We start from the raw sequence: 23,817 nt of genomic DNA on the forward strand, positions 1-23,817 counted from the left end.
TCTTCTGTCTCTACCACTACAGTCCTGGGATGAAAGGTGAAAACCATCACAACTGGCAAGGCTTATACTCTATTGTATTTTTTTTAGTTCTTAATTTACATTTGATCATCTATCTATCTATCTATCTATCTATCTATCTATCTATCTATCTATCTATCTATCTATCTATTCTGGTTTTTTGAGATGGGGTTTCTCTGTAGCTTTGAAGCCTGTCCTGGAACTAGCTCTTGTAGACCAGGCTGGCCTCAAACTCACAGAGATCTGCCTGTCTCTGCCTCCTGAGTGCTGGGATTAAAGGCGTGCGCCACCACTGCCCAGCTACGTTTGATCCTTTAAATATTCTTTTGTGTGTGTGTGTGTGTGTGCGCATGCACGTGTGAGTGGTATGTGCATGCCATGGGATGTATGAAAGTTAGAGGACAACTTCCAGGAGTTGTTCTTTCTTTTCACCGAGGGTTCCAGGAATTTGCACAAGTACATTTATCCACTGAACCATCTTGCTGATGTGGGAGTGTCATATATCAATCTGTTGATTTCATTGGTTAAGCAATAAAGAAACTGCTTGGCCCTCATAGGTTAAAACATAGGTGGGAGGAGTAAACAGAACAGAATGCTGGGAGGAAGAGGAAATGAGCTCAGACTCGACAGCTCTGCTCTCTGGAGCAGAGACGCCATGCTCCCTGCTCCCAGGCGGACACATGCGATGAAGCTCCGACCAAGGATGGATGTAGGCTAGAATCTTCCCGGTAAGCCCGGTGCAATACAGTTTATTAGAGATGGGTTGATCGGGATATCAGAATTAGCCAGTAAGGGCTAAAGCTAATGGGCCAAGGAGTGTTTAAAAGAATACAGTGTCCGTGTAATTATTTCGGGGCATAAGCTAGCCAGGCGGCCGGGGTGCCGGGGACGCAGCCCCGCTGCTCTTATTACAACATTTTGCTATCTTTCTATGCTCAATTTGTTTTGAGTATGTCTACAATTATTTATTAAAAACATATTAAAAACATTTTTATGAGTTGCTTTGAAATTCTTCTCTAATTATCATCATTTTCTTTCTAAGCTGTCTGAGATCTAAATTTGAAACTTTCCTAATTCTTGGTATGATAAGGAATTTTCAGTTTAAGTCCAAATATGTGAGTTTTAACTTAAAAGGTTCTGAATTTTATTCAAATCTTGTATTTTGCCATACATTTTCTGACTACTGTAGGTGGTCAGTCATTGCGGACAGGCGAGTTTTTGAGTATGTTTTGAGTCCTCATTTGGCCTTGCTCGCCACCTCCTCAGTGCTATTGGGTAAAGCAGCATACTTAACCGCAGCCTGGTGATGGAAGATATTTGTAAGGTCTTTGCTGGTAAAGCTGAGGATGAAACACAGTTTCTTTGGTGGTGCTTGGCTTGAATAAAGCAGTTTTTACCTAAACATTTCTGTGTTACTAGGTTGGCCCTTTGCAGGCTTGCAGGCAGAGGGGATCAGTTTGCAGGGGTTGAGCCTTCTAGATTCCCTGTCAAATTGTTCTACATCCAGTCTGTGACGTATGAGACTAAAAGGAAACCCAGAGAACTTACTACTCTAGCCTACCTTGGGTCCCAAGGCCATCAACAATCTCTAATTTCCGGAGTATGTTGTGGTTTTGTTTTTTTCCCTACATACAATGTCCTAGAATTCTAGTTGTACTTAGCAAGAAGAATAAGGAAAGTAGATCTAATTTAATTTACCCTCGTGGAAGCAGAAACCTAAGTTATTCTTTTGGATATACTAATTTAACTAACTCATTCTTATTTAAAACAACAACATAAAAATTTCAACTATCCACAGATCATATTCTAAAACAAAATCCTTGCTGAAGAAGAGAGATTGTAAGATAAAGTCCTACATTCTCAAAGCCCACCATTGCTCTTAAAAGGAATACATACTCTGAATGTTCCATGATTTCAGAATGGGGGTTCACTCCATGCATTTCTTATTTCAATGCATGATCTGGAAAATGATGCATCTTCTTAAAGACGGCTTTATAGTCCAAAGTATGGTGTACTTACATAGGTTCCCCACCTCACCCTGTGCCCAGCATAAAGAGATCTGTTGCAGCTAGAATCATACCTACCTTCCAGCGGTAACCGCCGCCGTATGGCCAGACGCTCCATTTTCCGCTGTGTCTCTGCTAGGCTAAAGAGAACTCCATATACATATTGGCGAGCTGACCGGAACAGGAGAGCAGCTGGAGGCAGCTCCATGTTACATTCATCCTCAATACAGACGGGGATTTTAATCTCACCCTAATAAGAAAATAGTTCAGGAAAAAGAAGAAAATGAATTCTTCAAGGTTTATAGCAGAGCTGAAAATAACAAATAATGAACTGCGGTCTCTGGAGTCAAGACAGTAAATTTACTATTGGTATTCAGAAAGCTTTACCAATTAGAAGGAAGCTGTAAGAATCCCAGCTGAGTACAGCCACCTCATAAGCTAAATTCCATTTGTAAAGTATCATATTTGATGGACTATATTCACTATCAGAGAGAATCAACCCTAGACATTTTGTTTGCTTGGTTTGGTTTTTTTTTTTTTTTGAGACAGAGTCTCACTGTGTAACTATTGATGGACTGGGACTTGCTGTGTAGACCAACTTGACCTGGAACTCAGAACTTCACCTGCCTTTACCTCCAGATTGCTGGTATTAAGAGCTTGTGCCATGGGCTGGAGAGATGGCTCAGAGTTTAAGAACATTGCCTGCTCTTCCAAAGGTCCTGAGTTCACTTCCCAGCAACCACATGGTGGCTCACAACCATCTGTAATGAGGTCTGGTGCCCTCTTCTGACCTTCAGGCATACACACAGACAGAACATTGTATACATAATAAATAAATAAATCTTTAAAAAAAAAAGAGCTTGTGCCACCATGGCGGGTTTAGACATTCTGTGGGTAATTTGTGTGTTAAGACCAGAGAAGAACAACAGGTATGCAGAAATAGAGGCAGGGATAACGGACAAAAGAGCAAGATCTCTTCTTAGACGGTGCCTTCAGAACTTAGCGCATTACTTATTTCAAAATCTTTTCCATTATTATTATTATATTGATTTTTTCAATACTGGGTTTCTCTATGTAGCTTTGGCTGTCCTGGAGCTTGCTCTGTAGACCAGGCTGGCCTTGAACTCACAGAAATCCACCTGCCTCTGCCTCCCAGGTGATTAAAGGCATGTGCCACCACCACAAGGCATTATTTTTTTAATGATTTTTTTCATTTATTTTACACACTGACCACAGTTTCCCCTTCTTCCTTTTTCCCATTCTCTTCTCCCACCTCTCTTCTGCCCCCTTCCATCCACAAATCTTACAATTTAAACTTCTCTCTTGGAGTCCTTTATTTGTTTTACTGCTTAGTCACAATTCCTACTAATATCACCTTTTCTGAGGCCCTTAACGCAAAGAAGTGCACAGACATACACAGTTTCCTTTTCCCTCTTGAGATACAATGACCAGAGGGCTAGGGAAATAACAATGCTAGAGTGCCTGTCTCGCAGGTGTGAGACGCTAGGTTCGATCCTTAGGATTGTTCTCCCTGCATAAAAATACCAATTCTCCGACCTTTCTCTGCTGCTTCTGTAACTCAGTAACTATGAGATCCTGTAGAGCAGTATCTGGGAGGTGGATATGGGTGTGCTCTCTCACCTTAGTAAGGACATGGTAAATGTACGGATACATAAGACCCCTTCGGTGTCTGTGTTCAGCAACTCTCAAGACTTCTGGAGCTACTGGAGGTAAAGGTGGAATGGTGATGTCCATGTGGTTCCTTGTAGACATAGATAACAGAGATGGGATGTGAGGTTCGCTATCACTTATGCTAGGTTCTGAAGCTCCAGCATCAGCAGGCTGTACCCAAGACCCTCTGTCACCACTGGAATCTTCCCATCCAGGCTGTTGTGGAAGTGCTTCTGGGATGTGACTAAAAAATTCATAAACAGCAGAAGACAGAAAAGGAGGTTGATAAAAGTATTTCCACTCAAGACATCTAGCCTGATCCCAAGGACTCTGAGAAACCCTCAAGATACTGGATTAGGACTGGACATTGACATCTTCCTCTCAGCGGTCATCACTGTCCCCTGATCTCCTTCACCTGACATAGACCAAAGACTCCAAAGTCATGGAAGTCACTCTGGATCCTGTCTAGAGTCTACCCATAGTCTAAGAAAATAATTAAAATTATGATCTCAAAGTAGCTCTGAATGTCTTTAGAGGAATACTCTAAAAACAGTCAAACCAGTATATGAGACCTATCTTCATTACTAAGGGACTGTTCCAATATTTCAACTATATAAATTCTTTATCCTTCAATCTATGTTCCTCACAAACTGAAAAACAACAGACATGCTATGTAGCACATTCACGTTAGGATTTCCTAAGCAACTGCCTTTTCTATATGACCTAGATATTTAAAACTTACCACCTGCAGAAGGCCAAAGGGCAGACTAATGAAAGGAAGCCAAGAACATACACTTCTCAGAATATTTTCTGAAATCTTTTCTTCTGGTTGTTTACACAGATACTTACTCAGAACCGGCTCCATTTGCCTCATCAGCATCAGAGGAAGAGGAGTGGGAAGAATCTGGTCCCAAAGGAGGTGAAGTTTTGGAAGGCAGGCAATTAGGAAACTGGGGTGCTGAAGAGTCATAAGAAACAGCCCAGTTGTTAAAGGAACTGTCCTGTAGCATGGGATCCTCAGGAAAAGTGTGGGGTTCCCCCACACCATGAGGGAAGAGAAGAGGCGAGTTGGGTCCCACTGGAAATGCTGGAGGATATTTCACTTTCTGGGGCACCTGGCGAGAAAACTAAAGGATAAAACAGATGGGAAAGATATTTAACATTTTACCAGGATGCATGATGGTTCCCTCAGAAGCTGCAGCAGAGTAGATGATAGCAATAGTAGGAACTGTTGAAGTACGAATACCTACTGAAAATATTTAGAAATAATTTTGATAGTGGTATTTGAATAGAATTTATCACAGTCAGGAAAATCAACCAAACTAGATCTCTGGGACTGATGGAGCATGTGATCAAACCGGACTCTCTGAACATGTTGGACAAGGAGGGCTGACTGAGAAGCTAAGGACAATGGCACCGGGTTTTGATCGCACTGCATGAACTGGCTTTGTGGGAGCCTAGTCTGTTTGGATGCTCACCTTCCTAGACCTGGATGGATTGGGGAGGACCTTGGACTTCCCACAGGGCAGGGAACCCTGACTGCTCTTTGGACTGGAGAGGGAGGGGGAGGGAAATGGGAGGAGGTGGAAATTTTTAAGTAAAAATAAAAAAAATATTTTGTGACATTATCTAACCTATGTATCTAATGTCTTAGTGATTACTAATTTGGAAGCTATCTTTCTGTAGTCTTCTAGCCTCAAGGTACAAAATGATATAGGTATACGGCATGCATGGTCTAATTAACAATGAATCAGCCTAACAGCCCAATTTAGAGTGAGTTTAAGTCTAAGGTAAGCAAGTGATCTTAATCCCCTTAATGAACATGTAACAAACAAGACTTACCACTGGCTTTCCAGTAGAAATAGGGCCCATTTGATTCCGTGGAAGAGGAGGATTTCCAAGCCGATTATTTCGAAAGCCTGAAGGCAAGAAAAGTTCTATACTTCAGCCAATCCTAAACATTTTGCCATATTTAGTACATCCTGTTAAACCATCACTGCATAAAAAACCTGTTATAAAGTTATACTTTATGATCTGAGGATGTGGAACAGCGGTAGGGCACTTGCCTTGCATGCACGGAGCCACAGGTTAGATCCCTAGCACCACAAAAAGTTATAATTAATTGACCAGCTACTATGGGCTATTCCACGAATCTGTCTTTTTGTTCTTGTGGGATTTCCTTACACAGTCTTGACATCCTCAAGATATCTAAGCTGGGCCCTTGAGCCTGAGATTATGTACAGGTGTGTCCACAAGCTATTTTTTGGATGGCATGTTCAATATTAATTCCTTTGAACTGAGTTCACAGTTCACTTTGATAAACATGCCAAATTTATAGTGGCAGCAATTAATCCTAGCTTTTCCATCAAGAAAGTAAGCGGCATGAAGGTTCTGTGATGAGATAGCATCTGGCGGCTGTGATACTGGCGGAATGGATACGGGGCATGCCCAGGCCGGGGATCCTATATAAAGTATTTAATACAGTAACAATCCTATGTAATAGGTATTGGGAGCCATGTTTCATACAAAAGTGAAATGACGAGATCGCTCAGCTACTAAGCAACAGAAGTCAAATTCAAAACTGAGCTTGCTGACAAAGACAGGGCTATTTTTACATATACCAGGTCACAATGAGGGTTAGTAGTAGAAGAAGCCCAAGCTAAGGAAATGGCATTATCCCCCCACCTAGAAATGTGAAAAGGCAGGACACAGGCAGAAACAAGGGATTCCACTCTTGGCCCTAAGGGATAAACTCAATTGAACAGCAGCTGGAAGCCTTACCTAGAAAGGAAGGACCCACTGGCAGTGAAGAGATTTTGGTTGTGACTGAATAGTACTCAACTGCTTTCTTGAATCGTTCTATTTTGTCTTCTGTCCTAGACTGGATGTTGGAACATCAGATTTTCAGAAAAAGAAACAACATGACAGTGTCTTTTTCATACAATGTATACATTGGAAGTCAAAATGACAACAGGAATAAAATATTCAGAAACCCAAAAGAGCACAAGATTAGGTAGGGAAAAAGCAATAATCCCAGCACTGGGGAGGCAGAGGCTGGCAGATCTCTGTGAGTTTGAGGCCAGCCTGGTCTACATGGTCAGTTCCAGGAGAGCCAGAGCTACAGTGAAACCCTGTCTCAAAAACAACAACAAAAAGTCCCACCCTTTCCCCCTCAAACCCACTGCACTCCAAACCTAGTTCCTGACCTGTGGCCTTGAACACTTTTATAAGTAAATCCCCTTTGCCAGTCCTTCCTCCCTTCCTCGTCATCTGCAAATCACAAGCCTAATTCGGGACTACGGTCGCGAACTAACTCTGTTCCTAAGACACTGCCTAGATAAGTCCCTTCCTCCTTTTCCCATCATCCCTTTCCTCAACCCCCCCTTATTCCTCCCCCTGCTGTAGCTATCTCCACAGGCAAAGGCCTAGTTCCAGATCTGTGGCCTTTGAACCCACTTTTATGAAGAACCATCTTTGACTGGCTTTTTTCTCTCCTGTCCTTGCCTCTGTCCACTGTCATCTTGGCACCCACAGGCCTGACTCCAGAGCCATGGTTTGGGATCTTAGGGTTTCCATTGCTGTGTTTGATAAGACACTGTGACCAAAACCAGCTTGGGAGGAGAGGGTTCACTTCATCTTATAAATCTCAAGTCATACTCCATCAATGAGGGAAATCAGGGCAGGAACTCAAGGCAGGAATCTCGAAGCAGGAGCTGATGCAGAAGCCACGGAAGAGTACTGTTACTGGCTTGTTCCTCATGGGTTATTCAGCCTGCTTTCTTATAGAACTCAGGACCACCAGCCCAGGGGGATGGCACTGCCCACAGTGATCTGGGACCTCTCACATCAATAATCAATCAAGAAAAGCACCCCAGGTTTGCCCAGAGGCCAATGTGGTAGGAACATTTTCTTAACTGAGGTTCCTTCAGTTAATGACTCCAGCTTGGGCCAAGTTGACATAAAACTAGTTAGGGCAATTAACCCCTTTTCAACTTGACAAATGCATCATTGTTAAACCATAACCTTTCCTTTCTTGCTCATCCCCAAGATCTCATATTAATGTTAACATCACAATATAAAACACACTTAATTTTAAAAATCTCTTAAAATATTCAAGGTCTTTGAAAACATTCGAACCCTCTGCAAAATATGAAAACCCTCTCTAAAATATCCAAACCCTCTCCAAAATATCCGAAGTCTCTTCAAATAGCCAAAGTTTCCTAACCATGAGCTCCTTTTAAATTTTTGAAAAATATACCTTCCTTTGAATTTTATTTTTGTTCACACACATGTGCACGAGCACGACAAAGCATGCATATGGAGGACAACCTTTAAGAGTCACTTCTCTCCTTCCACGGTGGGCTCTGGGGATCAAACTCAAGTCAGGCTTTCATGCAAGGGCTATTACTCAATAAGCCATTCTGCCAGCCCTTATGAATCCTTTTAAAGAAGAAACTTTCAGTCTGATAATCCTATGTATTTTTAAAGGTTAATTGTTTTGATTTTATGTGTATGGGTATTTTGCCTGCATCTATGCCTGTGAGCCACACGTATGCAGTACCAATGGAGGCTAGGCTATGGTGTTGGATCGTGTGAAACTGAACCTGGAGTTAGCTCTCATGTGGGTGCTGGGAACTCAGTCCAGGTATTCTGTGAGAACAACATCTTTACCACGGAGCCATCTCTCCATCCCCTGTATATTTTTTTAGAGTCTATTTAATTAATTTCTACCCTCATTTTTATTATTTCTTAATAGCTGCTGTATTGGGGTTCTTTATTCAAGATCACTGATTTTCTAATAAAATATTACATTTTTTATTTAGTGTGTGTATGCACACGTGAAGGTGAGGGCACAACTTGCAACAATCAGTTCTCTCCTTCATCACGAGTTGCAGTGATTGAACTAAGTTCCCTGGACTTGACAGAAAATGTCTTTATACATTGAGTCATCTTGCAAGCTCTCTGATTTTTTTTAATGTGAGCATGTATAGCTATAAATTTTACTCTTAGGACAAACAGATGGATCCCATACATTCTAGTATGTTCTATTTTTTCATTTGATTCTAGAAATTTTAAATTTTCTCTCATTTATTCGATGACACAAATATATTGTTTAGCTGTCAAGTATCTGTATTTTCTGAGACTAGCTTTTCTGTTGATTCCTAGTTTTATTCCACTGTTGTCTGATAAGATACAGGAAATTATTTCTGATTTTAATTTGTTAAATATTGAGTTTCTGCCTATAATGTGGCCAATTTTAGATAAGGCCCCATGTGGCAGTGAGAAGAATGTACTTTATCTGTTGGGTGGAAGAGTCTGTAGGTATCTGTTCATTTGATCTGTGGTAAAATTTTGTTCTGACGTGTCTTTGCAGATTTTTAATTAGGAAGAACTCCCTAGGCATAAGAGTGGGCTATTGAACTCTCCCACTGCTGTTGAATTAGAACCTAGTTGTATGTGTTATGCCTTTTAATGTTTATTTTATGAAATTTGGGTTCCCATGATTTTTTTAAAATTATGTTCTTCTAATTCCCTGTTACTTTTATTATCACATTGTGGTCTTCTTTATCTCTCCTGATTAGTTTTGGTTTGATATCTACTTTATCAGGTACGAGAATTGCTATATCAATTTATTTACAGCTTCTAATTTAGTATCTAGCCTTTGACTTTCATCCTTTCCTTGTTATATGAGATTCTTAGAGTTAGTAGATAGTTGATTCTTCTTTTTTTGATCCTGTCAGATAGTCTCTGTCTTTTAACCAATGAGTTAAGACCATTGCGATAGAAAAGAATTTTGTTAGTTGGGTGGTGGTACACTCCTTTAATCCCAGCACTCAGAAGGGCGGGTGGATCTCTGTGAGTTTGAGGCCAGCCTGGTCTAGAGAGTGAGTTTCAGGACAGCCAGGAATGTTATACATAGAGAAACCCTGTCTTGAAAGACAAACAAACAAACAAACAAAAGGCCAAAAAAGAGTTTGTTTTCTATTATTTCTGACTTGTTTGTCATTGTTGTTCTGGTTATTGGCAGTTTTGATCTTTCTCTCTGGTAGTATAGATATTTGCTTGCTTAATGTGTTAGACATGGCTGAGACCCCAGTTCTGTTCTGTTCATCTATTGTTTTCATGAAATACATTGTTTTCTGTGTTCTCACGTGTGAAACTTTCTTTCTTCTTAAACTCTGCACAGTATTCCTTTAAGAATTTTCTGCAGTGCTGGTTTAGTGGACATGAATTGCCTTAATCTGTGACTGTCTTAAAAAATATTTCTCCATCTATTTAATAGATAATTTTGTTGAGTATAACAATCTTTTTTTTCTCTCTCTCTTTTTTTGAGTATAGCAATCTTGATTGACAATAGTTTCCTTTCAATGTTTGTGACATATCATTCCAGCTGGTAATTTAGAATTCAGTTCTCCTGGCTTTCAGGGCTGCTGATGACAAGTCAGACTTTATTCTGGGGTTTCTGCCTCCATATACTACTTTGTTTTTTTTTCTTTATAGCATTTAATACTATTCCTTAGCTTTGTATATTTGACATCTTGATTATACCATGCAGAGTTTCTCCTTTACTTGTATATATTTGGGGCTCCACACACTTCTTGTGTTTGGATGTTTATTTCTTTGTTCATGAAATTCTTTGCTATAATTTAACAGAATATGTTGTGTAAGCCATTTGATTTTACCTCAGCCTCTTCTCTGCCATAATTTCTTCTTTGATTTCTTGAGTATATTCCAGTCTTACTGAAAGTTTTGGTCATATCCATTGATTTTTCTTTTTATTTATATATGCTTGTATATATCATTGCCTGGACACCGTCCTCCATCCCTGAGATTTGTTTTTCTTCTTGGTCTTGTCTGTTGATGCCTTCTTCTGTGTTTTTAATATAAGTGACTGTATCTTTCCATTTCCAAAATAATCGTTTGGTTCTTTTAAAGCATCTTGATTTGGTAAATCTGTTCTCCATGATTTAAATTTTTCCTCTCAGTTACTGATTCTTTCATCAACTTTGGTTCTTGAATAGACTTTGTAATTGTTTTTGTCTGTGTCTTGAATTAAATTCCATATTTTTATTCAAGTCCTCTAATTGGTTGTTGATCCTTTCAAAATGTAAGACTGTAAAATTGTTTTCTGGCATTTCAGGTAACTCATCTTCTTTTTCCCCATGTTTGAAGATCTTTGTGGAGATGTTGTAGTGGACTGTTAGCTCATGTTTATTTCCTTATTGTAATTTACATAGCTGTTGGCCTATGTACATTCACCAGTTTGTACTTTTTTCCTTCTACTATTTACGTTTCTCTCTCTCTCTCTCTCTCTCTCTCTCTCTCTCTCTCTCTCTCTCTCTCCCTCTCTCCCTCCCTCTCTCTCTCTCTTTCTCTCTGTGTATGTGTGTGTGCGCGTGTACATGCACGCTGCATCCGAGTGTACAGGTGTGCACACTCAAGTATATATATGTGAAATCCATAGGAGGATATCTGGTATCTTTCTTTATCACTTTCTGCCTTATTGCCTTAAAACAACATCTTTCATTGAACCACAAGCTGGCAGTTTTGGTTTGTCTGGGTGGCCAGTGAGCTCCCAGGATTCGCCTGTCTCTGTTGCTCCCTTACCCATACTGGGGTTCCAAGCACATGCAGCCATTCCTAGAATTGTTACGTGGATGCTAGGGATCCAAACTATGCTTCTCATGCTTGTGCAGTGGGTGCTTGACTTGCTGCCATCTTCTTGGCCCCTGATTGTTTTCTTTTATATCAGTCTTCCTGGTGGGTTGGACAACCCATGGGAACTTATGAAAATCAACTGCAGTAAAAATCAGGATAGTTTGTCAGAAGACTCAGTTTGCTTCAAGAAATCATACTGTGCTCTTGAATTATTTTTTCCAGAGGTTTGGAGATAGGTGTACTAGGGTCCCAGTTGTGAAACAGGTAATGTATTCAAGTAGTGCAGTAGGGCATTCATGAGATAGAGTGTAAAAGACGATAAAGTAAGAAGGAGAGGAAAAGTATCTGGGTTAGAGGTATGGAGGAGTAGAGAGAAGAAACAGTTACAATTTACCAAAATATCAAGACAAAAAAACCTAAATAACATTTATGCCAGGCGGTGGTGGTGCACGCCTTTAATCCCAGCACTCGGGAGGCAGAGACAGGTGCATCTCTGTGAGTTTGAGGCCACCCTAGTCTACAGAGCTAGTTCCAGGACAGGCTTCAAAGCTACACAGAGAAAGCTTGTCTCAAAAAACAAACAAAAACAAAACAAAACAAAACAACTTACCAAAGTATACATGTTAAGAGTCTAAAAGTTAGGAAAAGAATTTTAAAAAATACATACATATTTCGGTATGTATACATAAAGAAACTAGAAATAAAAAGTTAAAAAATTGAAAGTATATAATTGCAAAAGCAATAAACTGTCATAGAAGGTATTAACTTCTTAGTCAAAGCTTCTTTCTGGTTTAGAGAGTCTGTCCTCTGTGTTTCCCTTAGATATGCCAGGCGGTCAACTTCCTGTGAAGAATACAGCTCCTCCTGCTGTGGACAAGGTGATAGAAGCTGAGAACTCTCAGCTTTCCAGTTTCTCTCTTTTTCTTCCTTCCTTCCTTCCTTCCTTTCTTTCTTTTTTTTTCTTCTTCAGTTTTTCGAGACAGGGTTACTCTGTGGTTTTTGGAGTCTGTCCTGGAACTAGCTCTTGTAGACCAGGCTGGCCTCGAACTCACAGAGATCCGCCTGCCTCTGCCTCCCGAGTGCTGGGATTAAAGGCGTGCGCCACCAACGCCCGGCTAGCTTTCCAGTTTCTAAGGCTCAGGATGCTCAGTTTGGTGTCTGTCACTCCAGTTCTGAAGCCATAGCGGTTTTCGCACTCTGTTTTCCTTTTTCTTGTGGTCCAGGGAATCTCTTGCTCTGATGGCTGCTGGGGCCAACATTGGAAGCAGACGGACGCGCAAAGTTGGGCATCAGAAAAGGAGCAGCTCCTTTTAGTCTTGGGGTCTTCTCTGCCTGTCTCTCATATATTCAGCTTCTGCAGACTCTATTCCCTACATGGTTTCCTGTTCTGTATCTGCACAGCTCTGCCAGTGCCAAGGCACATGCTGAATTCTGCCTCCTGATACCATCCATTTCTCTGCATCTTCCAAGGGTTCTTCTGGGCTCTGTCCCTGGTTCTGCGCTCAGATTAAAGGCATGCACCACTATGCCTGGCAGGCTAAAACAGTTTTCTTTGCCATTGCAGGATTTCTTTTCTCTGCTTTTTTCTCTGTTTGGTTTTTGGTTCCTTGCACTTCCTTCATGGACTTCTGAAGCACTTTATTTGTCTCTTGGAGATGAAGTCTATTTTTTCTGACTTTAGCTCTCTTCTTGACTGATTCACTCTAATACAGCTTCTAAGCTGCCACATGGTCCACAAGTCCCAAGCATACTCATTAAAAAGAGTCATGTTGCCCTTCCTCTTGGTTTGTATTTTGGGCACAGAATCTCATTCTGTAGCCCATCCTAGTTCAGAATTTGCTATGAAGTTTAAGCTGGCCTCAAACTCATGACCCTTCTTCCTCAGACTCTAGATCGGGGTATTCTAGGTATGTATTACCATGTTACACTAAGTATATCCAATCTGTTTTAATACATGTACATTTCTACAGTTGATACTATATGTATAAGTTTTACTCTGATGTTTATTATACTAATTTAATGATGTCTGAATAGTTCCATATTTTATTATTGTAAATATATCATACTCATATAATCACTTCCATAATATCTGACATTTTTGTTATTTTTCAAATTTGAATATGAGAAATTATACAACAAACACATACACTGTCCATTTAATTTTTAGTTGGATTGTGGATTACACCCTTAGAGAAATACCATAAAAATGAAATTTTTCGTTCAAAAAGCATGAACATTAAAACCAAAATCAGTTAAATATACGAAATCAGAATGTGACACAGTTACATATGCACTGGAAAGGCTAAAATTAAGGACAAATAATATTAAACAATGATAAGGACATGAAATAACTGAAACTATCACATTGGTATTGGGACTGTGCATTGATACAGTTTGTAATATAGTTTAGCAGTCTCTTACAAAATCGAACACATGTACCATAGGGTACTGCAACCCTACCCAAGAGCAATGAGTGTGTCTATCTACCAAAAAGCACAAAACTCTTCATAACAGTTTTAGTCATCTTTTTCTCAAACTGAATTCAAATGTATAGCTATAGAAAATGGATTGCTTGGGGAACCATCAAAAATGGAATATGATAAAATGGGAAGAAACAAAGAAATGTTTATTATCTTCTCATCATGACCATAAATCAAAACTACTTTGAAATTTCATCTTACACCTAACAAAATGACTAAACCCAATAAAACAAGTGACAGCCTGTGCTGGCAAGAATGTAGAGTAAAGGAACACTCATCCATTCCTGGTGGGAGTGCAAACTTGTACAAACACAACATAAATCAGTGTGGCGGTTCCTTGGGAAGCTGGGACTAAATCTACCTCAAGTTCCAGCTATACTACTCTTGGGCATATACCCAAAACTCTGCGTCTACTACAGAGACACTTGTTCATCAATGTTCATTGTTGCTCTATTCTTTTTTTAAGATTTATTTATTATGTATGCAACATCAGCCTCCATGTTCGCCAGAAAAGGACACCAGATCTCATTATAGAGGGCTTTGAGCCATAATGTGGTTGCTGGGAATTGAACTCAGGTCCTCTGGAAGAGCAGTCAGTGCTCTTAACCTCTGAGCCATCTCTCCAGCCCATTACTCTATCCTTGACAGTCAGAAATTAGAAACAGTCTAGATGTCCATAAACAGGTAAATTTATAAAGAAAATGTGCTACAATTTACACAATAGAATAACATTCATCTGTTAAGAAAAGTGAAATTATAAAATTGGCAGTTAAATACATGGAGTTAGAAAAAAATCATATTGAGTGAGGTAATCCAGACATGGCCCTCTACACCTAACCAAGAAGCCGGTATTTCAGGCTATATTCCCATTATGTTTTATTTTATATGTTGATATTAGCTTCTAAGCTTCCAATATATGTGTTACAATCTGAATAACTAGAGGTTAGGTACATAGTAAGGGACCATGTGGGGAGGAAAGGATCTCTAAGAAAAGGGAAATAGAAATAGAATACTGTTTGGAAACTATAATAGGAGGGTTAAATGGGGGGGCATGGGAGAGAGGGTGAAGAAGGGAATACGGTGAGGGACAACTGACACGGAAGGCCTTTTGAAAAGCTATATGGAAACCTACTGCTGTACACGCTTCCTAAAATATACACAAATATGAGAAGAATCTGAATGGTGTCACCAAATAGTAAGGGGCAGGATGCCCCAGCTAGACATATTATGCCATCATGTAAAACCTCTAGTACCAGGAATGGGTTAAATCCTGTTGAGCTATTTACCAAAGGGGTTCGCAAACATCACAGGCCACTGCAATGCTATTGGTTCTCTCCACAACATGATGGTAAGGAAGGCCCTATTGCTGAAGACAACACTTACTTATGTAATAGAACACAGGGTAGCCAAGCAGGTGCCTAACTGGAAGCTTCACATACACTGATTAGTGTTTATGGTGTTAGGCATTACTCTGCTTGCTACTGGAGTAGAGAGGTAAACATAGATACCACCTAGCTATAAACCCTGTGGCCTGCAACAGTGCCTGTCAAAGACACTGTTATAACAGCAGCACAAAATTTATGGGATTAACTACCAACTTGCTAAAACATTGGATTTAAGGCCCACTCCGTGAGATGGAACTCAGACCTGACACTGCTGGAGTGGCCAGAACCTGAGACAAGATAGGCAGTGGGCCTGGGGGAAACCTAGTGCTATTACTTTTGCTAAAGGAACATGAAAAAAATGCCCCCTATTGACATACTGCTATACCTATAGATCCGTGTGTTTGCTCAGTCATCATCAGAGAAGCTTCTTCTTGAAGTAGATGAAAATGATCAGAGACCCACAATTGGACAATGTGCAGACATTGAGAGACTTTGGATGGGATGTCTTTATCACTGCCCCCAGCTCAGGGCTCAGAAAGACATGCAGAAGTGAGGGTCAAAAGATTGTAAGAGCCAAAGGTAATGGGTAACTCCAAGGAAATTCTGGGTATCTTCAAGACACAACAGGGCTGATGCAACAGGGCATGAACGCAAAGAGACTGTGGAAGCACACACAGGTTCAGGCCAACAGGTGGGTCTCAGCATGAGAGGGAAACATGGACACGTGCTCCTACTCCTAACCAAGAAGCAAGTATCTCAGGCCGCTTTCCCATCATCAATACATAAGAATGCCCAGTTCACCAAACACTAATTCTGAAAGGTAAGTATATTGATCCAGGAGTGAAATGAACATTTCTTGTTTTTTTGATAGTCCATGGTAAGGACACAATGCAGAATCTAACCCGAAACTATTCACTCCAGACTATTCTAGCCTGAGGAATGACTAAAGACTTTTTGAAACTAAGAGGGCGTACAGAAATTCCATTTTTCTTGTCCTTTTCCCCCTTCTGTTCCTTTTAAGGCCAGCTTGAATCAAACCTCTGGCAGTAGAACGAATGGGGAAATAGCAGAAACTGAGATGGAATGACAAAACCTTCCTCTTTGATCAAAAAAGCAACATTTTATGTTATGTAATTTTCTCTTCAGTCCTACTACATGCCCCCAGTCATGGGCCTAGTCACAAAAGCATTGGGGAATTAATGTTCTGACTTTAGGGCAGAATGATTGAAAAGGGAGTGCCTCAACAAAACAGAGCCACAAACTTGTTTCTAAAGAGCTGAGTTCACCACTGAACTGCAAGTGCACATAGCTGACAAAAGCCAGCGGAACATGGACTCTATGATTGAATTACAAACAACACCAAAACAAACAGTGCAATAACTGCCACCAACACACACCTTTAGTAATAACTTTAAATATTAACAGTCTTAGGTCTCTGATCAAAAGACACCCGATGCTTTAGAGTAAAAGAATTGACAAAAGTACTCCAATTAAAAAGGAGCAGGAAGCAAGTAGGCGTGGCTATCCTAATATCTGACTAAACAGACTTCAAACTAAAACTAATCAGAAGAGATAAAAAGGGACGCTTCATTCTAATCAAGAGAACAGTTAACCAAGAAGACATTACTATCCTAAACATACACGCACCAAACTCTGGTGCACCCAATTCCATAGGATGATATACTACTAGAATTAAAGACATAGATGACTTCAATCCTCTACTTTCTCCAATAGACAGGTCATCTAGACAAAAAAATAAATAGAGAAACATAAGAATTAACTGACATCATACATCAGATGAACTTAAATATCTACAGAATATTCTACCCAAACACCAAAGGATACAGATTCTACTCAGAAGCACAAGAAAGTCTCTTTAAAGTAGCCCGCATCGTGGGACACAAAAGAAATGTTTACAAATTCAGAATAATTGAACTGACTCAGTGTATTCTATCTAACCATAATGTATTAAAACTTGAAATCCACATCAAACAAATTTCTGGTAAGGACACAAAATCATAGAGGTTCAACAACTCTTCACAGAATGATAAATAGGTCAAAGAAGAATTCAAGAAAGAAAGAAAAAATATCCTGGAACAAAATGGAAACACAATAAAACCTCTGGGAGACATTAAAAAGCAGTTATGTGAGGAAGATTTATAGCCCTAAGTGCACGCGTTAATAAATGAGAAAAAAAACTGGGTATGGCAGGCCACACCTTTAATCCCAGAACTCAGGAGGCAGATTCGTGTGAGTTCAAGGACAGCCTGGTCTACACAGCTGGTTTCAGGACAGCCAGAGATACACAGAGAGACCCTGTCTCAAAACAACTACATCTAATCAAAATGAGCACAAATAAATAACTCGATGGTGCAACTCAAGACCTCTGAGAAACAAGAACAAAGCAAATCGAAATCCAGCCCATGGTAAGAAATAAAAAATAATCAGAGTAGATCCCTAAGGAAAAGGAGGCAGAAAGACTGTAAGAGCCAGAGAGGATGAAGGGACACCAAGGAAACAAGACCTTCTAAATCAACATGAGCAAAGCTCATATGAACTCAAAGAGACTGAAGCAGCAACCACAGGGCCTGCACGGGTCTGCACCACAGCCTCTGTGTGTATATATTACAGCTTCCACTTTAGTGTTTTTATGGGACTCCAGAGGGGGAAATAAGAGAGTCACTGATTCTTGTGCCTTCTCTTGGGCTTTTTTTCTTATTTGTTTTATACAATTCCAATGAGTTAGTTTCTGTTTTATCTTATTTTATTATTATCCCTTAGATGCCAGTTTATTTTCTAATGATAGACATACAGGGAGTGGGACAGATGGGAGGGAACGTGGGAAGGAATTGAAGGGAGTAGAGGGAAGAGAAACCATAATCAGGATATATCATGTGAGAAAAAGAAAATGATATGAAAAATCAATGAATCTAAGATCTAGTCTTTTGTGACGATAAACAAGATTGACAGATTCCTGACCCAACTAACCAAAAGAAAGAAAAAGAGGACCCAAATTAACAGAATCAGTAACGAACAAGGAAACATTACAACAATATTATAAGGGAATATTTTAAAAACCTGTACTCTGTTAAGCTGAAATCCCTAAAAGAAATGGGCAAATTTCTAGACTCAGACAAACTACCAACCAGTTAAACCACTAAACAGAGCCATAACAAATGAGAAAATTGAAATAATCATAAAAGGTCTTCCAACTAGAATAAATCCAGGTCCAGATGGATTCAGAGCAGAAATCTACCAGACTTTCAAAGATCTATAAACAATCTTAAACTATTAATGAAAGAATGGAAAGAAGGAAGAAAGGGAGGGAGGGAGGAAGGGAAGGAAACAGGCACTCCCAAAGTCCTTCTATGAAGCCAGTATCACTCTAATACCAAAGTCAGCCAAAGACACAACAAAGAAGAGAACTACAGGTCAATAGCTCTGGTGCACACAGATTCAAAAGTGCTCAATGAAACACTTACACACAAAACACAGACATATAGCAAAAGGATTATACAACATGACCAAATTGGCTTTATCTCTGAGATGCAAGGATGGATCAACATATGCAAGTCAACAAATATAATAAATAAATAATATAAACTGATGTATAGACAAAAACCACATAATCATCTCAATAAAAAGGCTTTTGACAAAATGCCTTCATGATAAATGCCCTAGAGAGAGCAAGACTAGAGGAAACATACCTCAACATAATAAAAACTACATGAGAAATTCACAGTCAACATAGTCGTAAATGGAGAAAAACTTGATATAATACCACTGAAATCAGGAAATGTCCACACTCCTATTCAATATAGTGTTCAAAGTAGTAGCTAGAGCAGTAAGGAAATAAAAGGATCCAAATAGGAAGTCAAACTATTCTTATTTGTAGAAGACATAAGAGATCACAAAAATTCTAATCAGAAAACTTCTAGAAACAAGAAACAATTTCAACAACATGGCAGTTTGCAAAAGCAACTTGCATAAATTAAAAGTCTTTCTACACACCAACAAAAACATATGTAAAAAGAGATTGAGGACACACTCCCATTTACAACAACCTCAATGATACCTAGGAATAAACCTAACCAAATATGTGAAGGAGTTCTACAATGAAAACTTTAAACATCCGAAGAAAGAGAAAAAGATACTACAAGAAAATAGAAAGACACCCTATCCTCGTGGGTTGATAGAATATTATAAAAATGACCATCATAGCAAAATCCATGTATGCAATCCTGATCAAAATCTCCATCTCATTCTTTACAGGAATAGAAAAAATTATCCTAAAATTCATATGGAACCGCACACACAAAAAAATCCCAGACAGTCAAAACAATCCTGAGCTAAAAGAACAATACTGGTGGGGGCTGGAGAGATGGCTCAGCAGTTAAGAGCACTGACTGCTCTTCCAGAAGTCCTGAGTTCAATTCCCAGCAACCACATGGTGGCTCACAGCCATCTATAATGGGATCTGGTGCCCTCTTCTGGCATGTAAGCATACATGGAGGAATGTTGTATACATAATGAATGAATAAATCTTTTAAAAAAAATAGATGCTGTACTTGGAAAGATAAGAACTTTTTTTTTAAAAAAAAAAGAACAAAACTGGTAAGCTTACCATTCCATTTCTCAAGCTATAGTACAGAGCCATCGTAATAAAAACAATATGGAGCTGGCACCATTGGAACAAAATCCAAGTCCCAAATATGAGTATACATTACTACAACAAAAATATACACTGGAGAGAAGAAAGCACCTTCAACAAATGGTGCTGGGAAACTGAATGTCCACATGCAGAACAATGAAATTTGACCCATATCTATTACCTTGCAGGAGACTAGCTCCAACTGAATAAAAACACCTAACCATGACACCTGAAACTGCTAGAAGAAACATAGCCAGTACTCTACATGAAATCGGTGTGTAGGAAAGGACTTCCTGAATAAGATATCATTTACTCGGGAATTAATGCCAAGAGTTGACACATAGGACTTCATAAAACCAAACAACATCTGTACAGCTAAAGGAACAATCAAGTGAGGAAGAAGTCCACACAGTGGGGGAAGAATCTGACAGCAGATTAATAGCCGGAATACATAAAGAATTTAAAAGCTAAAAATACATCTCCCATATGAACATTAGCACTCCTTCGCATATGCCCATAGGATATGACATTCTATTCTACAGATTCTTGCTCAGTCATGTTTAGTAATGCTTTATTCACAATAGCTACAAAATGGGAACAACCTAAATGTCCCTCAACTGACAAATAGGTAAGGAAAATGTAGAATACTATAGGATATTATTCATCTATAAAGAAAAATGAAATCATGAACATTGTATATAAATGGAAGGAACTAGTAAGGATCATACTGAGTGACATAACCCAGGCCCAGAAGACAAAGAGGAGGGTGGAGGAGAAAATAACAGTAACGGTGTCTGATGAAGTCATAAGAAATCATAGTATTTACTATCGATCTAAAATGTCTATTGTTGCTGAATCCTGTTTTAAGATGTGTTCCATTTGTTTATGCTATGGAACATTTGCTTTAATGATGCAAAGATGTGTTACATTCTTTTATGTTGCATTTGTTTAACCCTGTAAAGCTGTGCTACTTTGCCTGTCTAAAACACCTGATTGGTGTGATACAGAGCTGAATGGCCGATAGCGAGGCAAGAGAAAGGACAGTCGAGGCTGGCATGCAGACAGGATAAATAGAAGGAAAAAAGAGGGATTAGGAAGCAAGAACAATCAAGCATCACAAAAAGGAGGAGGGTATCAGGGGCCAGACACCGAGCCATACAGCAAGACACAGAGTAAGAAGTAAAGGAGGGTATACAGAAATAAAGATAAAAGCTATCAAGAAATAAGTCAAGCTAAGGCCAGACATTCATAAGAAAGAATAAGACTCTGTGTGATTTATTTGGGAACTGGATGGTGGGCCCCCAAAGAGTCAAAAGAGTAAAAAGCAACCTACAACAGTCTATAATACATATAAGCGTGTGTGTATATGTGTGTATACATAAAATACATGAATAGTTTTAAAAATTTTCCCATCTGAGCTGACAATGCTTTCCTCAAGAGCCATAGACGATCTAAGAAAAACTTCAGTAGCAGACATGAGAAGCCCTCTTTTGAGCTGCTGGTCAGGGTTGTCCAAGAGACCACCAGAACATTAGTAGCTTTTGCTGTTGATCTTGATTGCCCAGAGGTGAAAGGAAACCCCTATTCCTGAAGACACCATGCCATTTCAGACACAGGGCCCAGAGGACCCAAGCTGGATGTGACCTGAAAGCCTCCTCCCTTGAGGACTGGCTTTAATTATACCAGAATGTGCTATGCAAGCAGCCAAGGAAGGGAAGCAATTGGCACTTCTACCCAGCTCTGACAACTATGAACCGTAACCATGACCAGCATGGCACAATAACTCTAAGTGTGCAATGGTGGCACATATACTTTGACAGTAACTAAATCTCTCTAATTGGACTTGAGGACTGTCCAACAAGAGGGAAATCAGCCTGGAACTGGAAACCTAACCAACTACTCAGGACTAGAGAAGCTATGGATCTTGGAGGAGAACCTCCAATTGCCACTTTACTAAAGCAGAGTAATTCTAACTACATTCTAAATAGTTGTTCATATAGCCACAGGGAAGTGTAGCCCTCACCATCCATCAAGGAAACTTCCCTTTGCAACAGATGGAGATCATTACAGAAAACCACAACCAATCAAAACACGGACATGTGGAGCCCAGTCCCTGGAGATACATACATGTACATCACAACTCCTTCACTTAAGGCTTAAGGAACATCATGGGGGGGGTGTGGTAGAAGACTGTAAGGGTATCAGGGAGTTTTCTGTGAGATTGTATATATCATAGAAATGACAGGGAGGTTACACCCATGAAGTCTCACCAACACTGTTAACCTAAACGAATATGGCCTGAGCAAGGACTATACCAATAGACATGTTAAGCTAATATGGAAAGGGGAAGACTTGGCATCTCAACCTTAGACAAAGAACCACAGGTAACTGGGGGATGCTGAGAACACAGAAGACTAGTACCAAAATGATCATCCCGGAACAAAATAAATTATCATTTAAAAAGAAGAGAAAAGAAACAATAGGAATCTACTGAATAATAGCAAAAGGTCTAAAATGGAGGGGGTTTTGCAAGAGGAGGCGAGGAAGGAGGTAGGCGGTGGAAACAATGCAGTTAGTAAAATGCTCGCTGGGCATGCATACGGACCAAGTTTGACTCCTAGCACCCGTGGCAGGGAGCAAGGCATGGCGGTTCACGCCTGTAATGCTAGCACTGGGGAGGGAGAAAAATGATAATTCTTAGTACTCCTTGCTCAGCTTTCCTAACCTAATCAGCAAGTTCCACATCCCAGTAAGATACCTTGTCTCAAAAAACAAGGCAGACACAGCTCTTGAGGAATGACACCCAAGGTTGACCTCCGGCAGCATCCCCCACACCCACATACATACATACTTGGTGCTTTTGAGGTCAAGGAAGTAAAGATCAAGAGTACAGAACAGAAAATCTATTTAGAGAAACAATTTAAAATATTTCCAAATTTAGTAAAAGACAAAGTTAGAGATTCAAGAAGCTAAGCAAAATCTAAACATGACAAATTCAAAGAAATAAACACCAGACACATTACAGGCAAACTCTATGAACAACTAAAAAACTAACTTTACACTAACTCTACAAATCTTCTTTTAAAAATTACATTAATTGTGTAACTGTGTCTATGACATCTTACACATGTGGATGTCAGAGACCTGTCTCTTCAGGAATGGGTTCTCGTGTACAATATGGGTCTTGGGGGACAGCCTCAAGTTACGGGACTGGCAGCAACTGTCTTTACATGCTGAACCACCTCACTAGCCTGCTATACAAGCTTCTTAACACCAGAAGACAGAACACTTGTTGTCTCAGTTACTTTTCTCAGTCCTGTAAAAAACACTTGACGAAAGCAAGCTGACAAGATAAGGGAGGCCTTCTCCTGCCTCAGGGTTTGAGAAGGCAGTTCATCATGGCAGGGGACTGTGTGGCAGCAGGACCACCAGGGGGCTTGTCACACTGCATCTGCATCCAGGGGGGAAAGGGACTAATGCTAATGCTTAGTTACCTCTTCCCTTTCATCCATTCTCACGCCCCAGTCCATAGAAATGATGCGCTCTTATTCAGGGTGACGCCTCACCTCATTCCTCAGTTAAACTTGACTAAAAATGTCCTTACAGAACTATCCATGAACATGTTTCTTGGTGAGTCTAAATCTAGTCAAGTTGGGGCCAGGCACTTGCTCCCAAACCCGATGCCCTGAGTTTGAATCTATATGTTGGTAAAAAAAGAACCAATTCCTGGGAGTTGTCCACTGATCTCCACATGTATGCCATGCCATGCTAACCCACACACCCATACATACATACATACAAATAGGTAAGTATTAAAAAAAATTTTTAAAGCCAGTAAAGACCCGGTTATAGTGGTACACAACTTTAATTCCAGCATTCACAAAGCAGAGATAGATTTCTGTGAGTTCATGTCCAGCTTGCTCTACACAGCAAGTTCTAGGACAACC

The 23,817-nt window shown here is 39.9% G+C and overlaps 1 protein-coding gene across 3 annotated transcripts in view; it reads right to left on the minus strand.

Moving 5' to 3' along the window:
• Fam120c (family with sequence similarity 120 member C) overlaps nucleotides 1-23,817 on the minus strand; it is a 124,983-nt gene that overhangs the window by 45,103 nt on the left and 56,063 nt on the right. For 2 of the 3 annotated variants that reach the window (XM_075958833.1, XM_075958829.1), the window contains exons 5-9: nucleotides 6,477-6,576; nucleotides 5,538-5,614; nucleotides 4,545-4,822; nucleotides 3,666-3,939; nucleotides 2,103-2,274 (exon numbers count right to left, since the gene is read on the minus strand). In XM_075958833.1, the coding sequence (XP_075814948.1) occupies nucleotides 2,103-2,274; nucleotides 3,666-3,939; nucleotides 4,545-4,822; nucleotides 5,538-5,614; nucleotides 6,477-6,576 (901 nt within the window). Of the gene's footprint in view, nucleotides 1-2,102; nucleotides 2,275-3,665; nucleotides 3,940-4,544; nucleotides 4,823-5,537; nucleotides 5,615-6,476; nucleotides 6,577-23,817 lie in introns of those variants that run through there. The other variant, XM_075958830.1, reaches the window with a different exon arrangement.

Source organism: Microtus pennsylvanicus, chromosome X (assembly GCF_037038515.1).
Source record: "Microtus pennsylvanicus isolate mMicPen1 chromosome X, mMicPen1.hap1, whole genome shotgun sequence".
Lineage (NCBI taxonomy): Eukaryota > Metazoa > Chordata > Mammalia > Rodentia > Cricetidae > Microtus > Microtus pennsylvanicus.